The 9,251-nt window shown below is 31.8% G+C and overlaps 2 protein-coding genes across 3 annotated transcripts; one reads left to right on the top strand and one right to left on the bottom strand.

The window, feature by feature from the left end:
- Positions 1–1,931: 1,931 nt before the first annotated feature.
- On the top strand, positions 1,932–7,813 carry LOC108763542 (uncharacterized). Of its 2 annotated transcripts, none has more exons than XM_018511279.1 (4): positions 1,932–2,094; positions 2,867–3,242; positions 3,316–3,440; positions 7,499–7,813. In XM_018511279.1, exons 2-4 carry the CDS (start codon positions 2,944–2,946, stop codon positions 7,522–7,524), a joined length of 450 nt encoding a protein of 149 aa, XP_018366781.1. In that variant the 5' UTR covers positions 1,932–2,094; positions 2,867–2,943; the 3' UTR covers positions 7,525–7,813. The 2 variants fall into 2 exon arrangements, with proteins under 2 accessions (XP_018366781.1, XP_018366782.1); XM_018511280.1 differs by lacking the exon at positions 1,932–2,094 and adding an exon at positions 2,181–2,223.
- Positions 7,814–7,887: 74 nt separating this feature from the next.
- Positions 7,888–8,968, bottom strand: LOC108763540 (uncharacterized). Its single transcript, XM_018511276.1, has 3 exons — positions 8,704–8,968; positions 8,068–8,230; positions 7,888–7,975 (listed from the first exon to the last, which is right to left on the bottom strand). The coding sequence occupies exons 1-3, from the start codon at positions 8,927–8,929 to the stop codon at positions 7,888–7,890; spliced, it is 477 nt and encodes a 158-aa protein (XP_018366778.1). The 5' UTR covers positions 8,930–8,968.
- Between the last annotated feature and the right edge of the window lie 283 nt (positions 8,969–9,251).

Consider the following 9,251-nt stretch of genomic DNA (forward strand, 5'->3'; position numbering starts at 1 on the left):
CGACCTAAAAACGGAGTCATACTTATTGAGTAAAATGCACGTTTTCACCAGGATTGGTAAAAAACATGTTTTGAACGTGTTTTAAACAGTTTAAAACATTCTTAATTGATGTTTTTAATATGTTTTAAATATGTTTTTTTATATATAGCACTGTTTAAAGCATATTTGAAGCATTAAAAACATATTCAAGAAGAAACACAATATGTTTTATTCTTAAAAAAAAACATTAGTCTTTACCAACCCTGGTTTTCACCACTCAAATTAACCGTTCGCACGGGCTAAAAACGGGCAAAAAACAGTGAAAAATTTTTATAAGGGAAATTATAATAAAGAAAGAAATAAGAGGGAAATAATAATAAAGAAATTGAGTTTCTCAAATATACGGTCAAAAAATATAAATATATTGTTTAATAATAATAAATATTTATAAATATTTATTATTATTTATCATATAAATGTTTGCAATTTGTGGAGCTTGCAATTTTTTTTTTGTGTAGCTTGGACACGCACCACGTCCATTACGATTTTATCGGTGTGTCACAAAAGAAGATGTGGTAAGTAGTTCCCGTTTTTCAAAAATATAAAGTTATACAAATTAACAAAGTTCCGCAAACTGCCTCCATTTTGGCTCCAAGACGCGAACTTATCCAAAACTTCAGCCTCTTTCACAGCGGTTTTGCAATTTTCAATACAGTAATCGGGCATTTTCAATAAATAACAGAATCAGATTCTTATCCTTCTTCCAGATCCCTGGATAGATTTCAGACCTTTTATCAGAATCAGGTTAAAATAGCACTTCGACGCCATTTTGGCTCCAAATGCTAATTCAGTGAATTTTCTAATTGTGCTACTTTGTTAACCTAGTGATTTTAAAAATCACCCGAAGTCACTAGATTTATAAAGTACCGCAAACGCGCATTCATTTTTTCGTAAAACGCGGCCATTTCAAATTTACGAATCATAAATACGTACTTTATTTGTGAAAATAAAGCCGTCGAGTATGTAAATCAATGTTGTTGAATTGTAAATAGTGTATTTATGACCAAAAGAAAATATGTAGGAGTGCTTAATTTATATGTTCTTTAGTTTAATACGGATTTATTTGTGTAGAAGTTTTGCGCATAAAGGTGCACGAAGGATACATATAAGTATAGTTCAGAACTGTCCAGGAACACGAAAGTACACATCACAATGTTGACTCAGGCCTATCGCACATGAAATGCATAGAACATAAACATAGCATAGCATAAGCATAGAAAAATAATTCAATCTACATGAATGTGCATAGAGCATAAGTTTAGCCTAAATTGAGCCTAGAATTGAGGATGGTTGTCAAGAATATTTCTAACCTAAATATTTCAGAAATGGTTCTCGAGAGATTTATAGACGTCATATAACCTCGAGGAGACGTTGAAGGCGCAAATCTATTACCTGATGGAGTAATAAATAAGAACCCCAAAACGGTCTCGAAACATAAAGTCCAGCATTAAAGACGCCATATTAATTTACAGAACATAAGTATAAGCATAGCATCAATAGCATGTACATAAAAAATGAAATTATTCATAAGAACGAAATTTCTATGCGTATGTTTTATGCATAAAACCAATGAAATGTCAGCATTACACCGGAATACACGGTTCTCATAGGTTAATATTTTAATATCTAATATCTGTTCCTCCATTGTGCGCAGACCCTGATTTACCAAATCAATCAGCGAATCACAGTTCTGGCCGAAACAGACCCGCCAAGGGACTGAGTGCCATTTACATATAAAAGAAGAAGAAGTGATTCTGGAAGCTTATTACGGTTCTTCAAACAAGATAAAAATTACAAAAGTGAGCGAATTCATTAGATATTGATCAATGTAATTTTAAATATCCTAGCAAATTTACTCACTTTTGTAATTTTCACGTTTCAAGAACCGTAATAAGTCTCCTGAAGGATATATTCTTAAATGTTAATACGATACGAGTTGGTTTTCTCGAGGTTTATTTCTGATGATAGCATATCACTGGTTGTCATTTTGTGATGGTATTTTGACAGATTGTTCATCGTTGCAAATAGTAGATGTACCGTTCTCTGCACTTATTGGTAAGTCATTTAACTTATTGTATTTTATTTCTCGATATAGATATCACTTCCCATCTTGAATATTCACAACACTACATTTTTTCCAGCGTACCTGAGCCAGTTTTGTAGCAACTAGATTTTGTGCTTCCAGTGAATTATCACGAAATATTTTATTGGCTGCCTTATTTGCTAAAACAGACAAATCCTTTAGTTTCAGTGATTGGATCTTATTCATCAATCTTATCCATCGGTGTAATCAAAAATGTAAAATTTCTTTTAAATATATTACATTCATTTTTTATATATATAATAAGGATAAATTAAAAAATTTTTATTATTTAGGTATTCTCATTCACTGATTACATTTTATTATTTTTATTCTTATTAATCTACAAGGTGTCTAACAAACACCGTGGAATGTTTTAACAGAGTATTCTGGACGTAACAGAATAAAAACTCTAATACGAAAATGTCGAGTAAACTACAAAAGTTTAACTGATGAAAAGTAGCCATTAATAATCCATAGAATTCGTGCGCTTAAACCTGTCAGTATAGGCCTGAACGTATAAATTGGTTACAGATTAATGAACATGTCTATGTAACTATAGGTTTGAGCCACAAATTCTATATCATATTAGTGGTTATTTTTCACCGATAATAATTAAAAAATTATCGTAACTTCGACATTTTTGTTTAAGATTTGAAATATATCTGAGTATTTCTGGTATTATATCTGATATATTCTGAAAAATGTTCCAATTTATGTAAAAATTATGAGAAAATTTTTCACCAGAGTGGGCAACAGAAAACTGACAACCCCAGAGGAAAAAAAGATCACATAAGAATACATACTTAAATATTAATAACAAGATGGACACGTATGATTATGTATATATTGCGATCATATCAGCATGTTATATGGTTTTACGAAAACGTAAAGGAAATAAGAAAAAACGATTATGGGTACGACCCATAAATGTACGTCGACCGTTGTTTGAGGATTTCCAGCATCTTTTTCAAGAATTAAAAGAAGATGAGAAAATGTTTTTTAAATACACAAGAATGAACATTCATACTTTTAATAAATTATTAAATATATTGCGACTTCACTTACAAAAGATACATTGGAGAGCATTATCCGCGGAACACCGCCTTATCATTATGCTTCGGTATTTAAATACTTTTCAATTAGTTTTTATTTATACTATAGTTGTATTGTTATAACTAAAAATTGTTTTTCAGATTTCTTGCAACAGGAGATCAAATATCTTCAATTGCATTTGCGCATCGAATAGGGGAATCAACTGCTTATAAAGTTATCAAAGAAACATGCGCAATAACAATGAAAGTTTTAAGTCCCATATATTTAAAACCACCTAAAGAAGAAGACTGGAAAAAAATAGCTACTGGATTTTGGAACGATTGGAATTTTCCCAATTGTATAGGTGCGATTGACGGTAAACATTTCGTTATTAAAGCACCTCCAAATTCTGGCAGCTTATACTTTAATTATAAAAAAACCTTTAGTATTGTATTATTAGCTGTCTGTGATCACCAATATAAATTTACTATAGTAGATTGTGGTTCTTATGGCAGTAACAGTGATGGCGGCATATTTGCACAATCAGAATTTGGAAAGTGCTTAAACAGAAATGATTACCTCAATATACCTGTAGAAAATTGTAAGTTACCTCTATCAAATATAGAAATGCCTTATTATTTTGTTGCTGATGAGGCATTTCCTTTATCGAAAAGAATAATGCGACCTTATCCTGGACCGTTTCTTACTGAAAGAAAATCTATTTTTAACTATCGATTATCAAGGGCTAGACGTATTATTGAAAATACATTCGGAATTTTAGTCTCAAGATGGAGACTTTTTCTACGTCCTATATGTTTAAAGCCACAACATACAGATACAATAATTATGGCAGCAGTAAATTTGCACAATTTTTTAATGACAGAAAAAGAAACAAGTACAAATAGTTATTGTCCAGTAAATTATGTTGATAGCGAAGATAACACAGGACATGTTACACAAGGTGAATGGAGATTACATATCAATAACGTTAATTTAAATTTGCGACGTACTAATGTACATAGAGCGGTAACAGAAGCTTACAATCAAAGAGACATCTTATCTGAATATTTCTCATCACCACAAGGCGAAGTACCATGGCAAATAGACTATCTTCGTAGAGGATATAATAGAGATATAGCGTAAAATGTGCTTATAAATTTAGCAATTCTAGTAAATCATATAATGAATATTAAGCTTATGACCATCGACATATAGAATGAACCGCTGGCAGTGGTGGAGGTATAAGGACGTGAAGAGCACAATTGAAAGAACGTTCAGACTCTGTCTACTAAAACCTAATTAGTTACTATTGCTTCGGCAGTATTGGCCTGGTCAATCAGGTTTTAGTAGACAAGAGTCGGAACGTTCTTCCAAATGTTTCTCACTCTTCGCATTTTATGCCACCACCACTGCCATCAGCGATCTATTCTATACGTCGATGTTTGCGATACATGGTGCGAATTATTAGAAATTCAGTGTTTTATGTTGTCCAAATAATTTACTATCTGATCTCATATGAAAAACAGCTTTATGGTCTCTCCGATGTTAAGCTTTACATACAGTACATTTAAATTATTTTGTAGTAAAATACGGGGCAAAAAACGTATATAAAACGTATGATTTTTGTAATATAATAGTGTTTACTATATAGTAAATGTATAACTTAAACAAAAAAAGGTAAACGTAAAACGTATGATAAAAAGTAAAAGTAAAACGTATTATTTTTGTAATATATTAGTGTTTACTATATAGTAAATGTATAACTTAAACTTGAGTAAACATGTAAGTATAGTAGTATTAACATAGTAGTATTATATTGTATTTCGAATATGTAACAAATATATAACTTTCAATATCCTTCTTAATTTTGTATTAAACTTATTCAATATTTATAATGCTACTCTAGATACTTATAATTTTTTAAACTTAATCTAAATTTATTCTATAATATCCATCGACATATAGAATGGACCACTTTTCAATAATTTCAATAAATTATTAAATATATTGCGACCTCACTTACAAAAAAAGACATTGGGAGAATTACCCGCAGAACACCGCCCCTCCTTGATGCTTCGGTATTTAAATACTTTTAATTTGTACTGTAGTTTTTTATTGTTTTCACTAATAATTGTTTTCCTTCATATTTCTTGCAACAGGAGATCAAATATCTTCGATTACATTTGCGTATCGAATAAGGGAATCAACTGTTTATAAAGTTACAAAGAAATGCCAACTGATGGCAGTGGTGCGGGTATAAAGACATGAAGGGTGAGAGCGAAGCAATTGGAAGAATGTTTCGACTATGATGTCTAGTAAAACCTGATTGCAGGTTGTTATTACTTTTACTGGCCTGGTCAATTAGGTTTTAGTAGACAGAGTTGAAACATTCTTCCAATTGTTTCGCTCTCACTCTTCGCGTTTTTAGTATACCACTGCCATCAGCGGTCCATTCTATATGTCAATGATAATATCGTATATTTCAAACTTATTAGAAAAAGCAATATATATTATGTATATGTATATAATGCGATATATGTATATACATATATAATAATACAACTTTGTAAGAAACATCGAAGGTTATCTATTTTCATCCACAATGCTATACCAGTCAGCGATTTGTTTCTGAAGCACATATTTGAAGGTGATACTTGTGTTTTCAAGTAATAATTAATACCTGAGAATGAGAGTGTTCCGATTGCGCACAGACCCGATCAGGACACTCCCTCTGAGAATACAAGCATGATCTTTAAATGTCGACTATATGCTATTCAAAAACGTTCACATTTTTGTTGGCCAGTACAACTTTATAAACGAAAAAATTCTACTACAAATTGTATAGTATTTTCATCAACTGCCCTTTTACTGTACTTTTTTGTGGTTCTGGAATTTTTTTTAATTGACATGCAATTATTTTTGCGAAAATGTCATCCTCATCTGTGAAATCAGAGAGTAGTTCATTCGATTTCTTACTTTCTAAATGTGTTGAAACCACTGATGTCAATTTCAAGAAAGATTCTTCCATCTTATCGTTTGTAGGGAATTCTTGTTTAATTTTTCTTTGAAATTTGTTTGGTACTTTTAAATTTTTCTCTTTTGATATGTCAGACATACTTGATGAAGATTTGGAAGACGCTGCTGAAGATGTGTTATAATCAATTACTGATAATGCCTCTCTTTTAGGTGATGCTAATTTTGAATGTGCAGAAACTATTTTTCTCTTAGTATGCAATGTTTCTGAGCATTTTAATGGAGATAATGTTTCATCATCAATATGTATATCTGGTGTACAGAAATCATCGTTGCTATCAAATGATAATTCTAGAGAGAAAAATAAAGAGGATGAATGTTAACATTAATTCATTTGCAATAGTAGTGATATAAGGGAGTGTCCCGTTTGCCCACAGATCCGATCCGACACAATCACTCACAGCAGATGATGTCTTAAGCCAATTCTACAATTGCGTAAGCGTAGTAAGATTTGGTCAATCATAGCCGAGTTTGAGCAGAATTTTCGATTGTGGTTGGTAAATTCGTCTACGCAATTGTAGAATTGGCTTATACATGATCTACAATGGGCAGTAGCAGTAGTGAATTAAGGAGTAAGCATAGAAATTGATCAATCATAATCGAATGTGAGAAAAATAATCAACTATGATTGATCGATTTCTACGTCTACTCCTTAAACAACTACTGCTACTGCCTATTGTAGACCACGCATTAAGGCCCGTCTACAATACACGGAGTAAGAAGTAAGAGTAAGAAATTGACCAATCACAGTCGAATGTGAGAAGAATAATCGACTGTGATTGATCAATTTCTTACTCTTACTTCTTACTCCGTGTATTGTAGACGACGCCTTAGAGTCCATTCTACAATGGCAGTAGTAGTAATGGATGAAGACGTAATAGTAAGAAATTGACCAATCACAGTTGAATGTGAAAGGAATAATCGCATGTGATTGGTCAATTTCTTACTCTTACATCTACATCCATTACTACTACTGCCATTGTAGAATAGGCTTAATGCTGGATTCACACTGCGTCCGTATTCGACGTACGACAATCCGATATCCAATAGGAGATTACCTTTCCAATAGCAAATTCAATTCTCGATTGGAAAGCTGTTCTATAGGGTATCAGATCGTCGTACGTCGGATGCAGTGTGAATCCAGCATGGGCAATTGGACGTGTTCAGCAGACTCAAAATATTAGTATATTCTGCTAGATCAGAATATACCAATAACAGCGAGCGCTCACTCAACTGTTGAGTCTGCTGAATGCGGCCAGTGTTCAAGCGCTGTGTCCGATCGTGTTTGTACACAATTGGCCCTCACTCTGATATACAAAGGCATAAATTTGCATTAATCTAAATATTTAACAATACTTGTCATATATCCAGGTTTAGATTCAGGTTTAGATTCAAGTATAAAATTCATAGGAGATCTGCGTTGGTTACATTTGTCTATGTCAGAAGCACAAGTATCAGTATAATGTGAATGTGACGTAGAGAAAAATCGAGAGTGTGATGTAGAAGACATAGATGAATTGGAAGAAGCTGTTTCTGTTGATTTCCGCTCAGTCCTTAATGCTTTATTGGACATTTTGATGATAGTATTATCTTGATTAGTGCTAGATTGATTTTTATTTCTTAATACACTTGTGGAATCTACAATTTAAATGTTATGTAAAGATCCATAATATTTTTATCCATAATATTTTTTAAATAAATTAATCGTTCACAAACTTGCCAATCTTTTCTGATGGCACGTTGATAGGATATGATTCTTTGGCCAAGCGTGATATATTGGTTATAGATCTAAGTAAAATAATAAACAATAATTGAAAAATAAAAATATATAAACTCTTTATAAATATAGTAGAAATATAAATTTAGTAAAAGAAATTTACTTCCTACTCTTGACAAATTTGTATAAAAAATTCATCTGGTCATATAAAGGAAATGTTTGTCTTGTTACATTTCCACTTCCACTTCTCGTATCTATTTCTCGTAATTTTTTTTCTCGAGAGTAGCGCTCGCGCAACCTTAACCATCTCGTTTGACAATCTGAAACTAAAAGTAAAAAAATAATAAGTTTACTAAGTCTGTATACAAAAGAAATATACTTCTTGTTTGCAAAATCTGATGAAGATATTTTGTCAAAAAAACAGTAACTGCACAATAACTGAATAATAATTGTGTACAATTATATTGAAAGAACAATTTTTTGAAATTGTTATGAAATAACGTCAAAATCTACATAAATTTACCTATTTTTATCATTTCATTAAGATTTCAATTATTTTAGTAGATGAAATAATAGTTATCCGAAAATGGGTTAATATAAATTCCAAAAAAACATTTCCACACACACATACGCACGCACACACACATACACACACGCGCGCGCGCGTCAGGGTAACTACTTTTCACCAACTATGTATTTTTGATAAATTTTGCTATTACTAAGGAATAATATAATTATTAAAAATATGCAAGAAGTTATAAAATTACATAATATTGATATAAAGAAAAGTGTTTTATACCTTTGGCGTCTAGGATTTTTGCAATTTCTTCCCATGAATTATTTTTTTTTAGTGTATCTTTAAAATCTCTTGATTCCTTGTTATAAAGATGTGGATAACCTTTAACCAGATATATCAATAAAGCATCCTCGTCTTCTTTTGAAGAAATTAAAATTTGGCTTTCATTTTGGCTCTCATCTGCATATGTAAAATAATCGTTATGATCACTCATTTTCACTGTTTTCATGTTTATTACCACAGATCAACTGACAGAGCCGGGTATTATCGGAACATAGGTTAGTTAATCATTTCGGCGGGAGCTCGTGCTGACATTTCATTGGTTATGCATAAAACATATGCATAGAATTTCATTTCTTATGTACATGCTATGTTTATGCTTATGTTATGTTCTGTAAATCAATATGGCGACTTTATGCTGAACGCTCATTAGTCCAGCGGTCTTATGTTATGCTTATGCAGCTTATGTCATTTCATGTGCGATAAGCGGAGAGCACAGACTCTTGCATAACGCATAACACATGAGGCATAAGAAATTGAACCAACCAGAG

Source organism: Trachymyrmex cornetzi, unplaced genomic scaffold, assembly GCF_001594075.2.
Source record: "Trachymyrmex cornetzi isolate Tcor2-1 unplaced genomic scaffold, Tcor1.1 scaffold364, whole genome shotgun sequence".
NCBI lineage: Eukaryota > Metazoa > Arthropoda > Insecta > Hymenoptera > Formicidae > Trachymyrmex > Trachymyrmex cornetzi.

Excerpts from the sequence above, each read along its gene's own strand:
- LOC108763542 (XM_018511279.1), top strand. The coding sequence starts at position 2,944 with ATGGACACGTATGATTATGTATATATTGCGATCATATCAGCATGTTAT. Across the intron at positions 3,243-3,315 it reads CGCCTTATCATTATGCTTCG|ATTTCTTGCAACAGGAGATC; the intron begins GTATTTAAATAC and ends ATTGTTTTTCAG. Across the intron at positions 3,441-7,498 it reads AGTTTTAAGTCCCATATATT|TATACAAAGGCATAAATTTG; the intron begins TAAAACCACCTA and ends CCCTCACTCTGA.
- LOC108763540 (XM_018511276.1), bottom strand. The coding sequence starts at position 8,929 with ATGAAAACAGTGAAAATGAGTGATCATAACGATTATTTTACATATGCA. Across the intron at positions 8,231-8,703 it reads AAAAATCCTAGACGCCAAAG|TTTCAGATTGTCAAACGAGA; the intron begins GTATAAAACACT and ends TTTTACTTTTAG. Across the intron at positions 7,976-8,067 it reads AAATTTGTCAAGAGTAGGAA|ATCTATAACCAATATATCAC; the intron begins GTAAATTTCTTT and ends TATTTTACTTAG.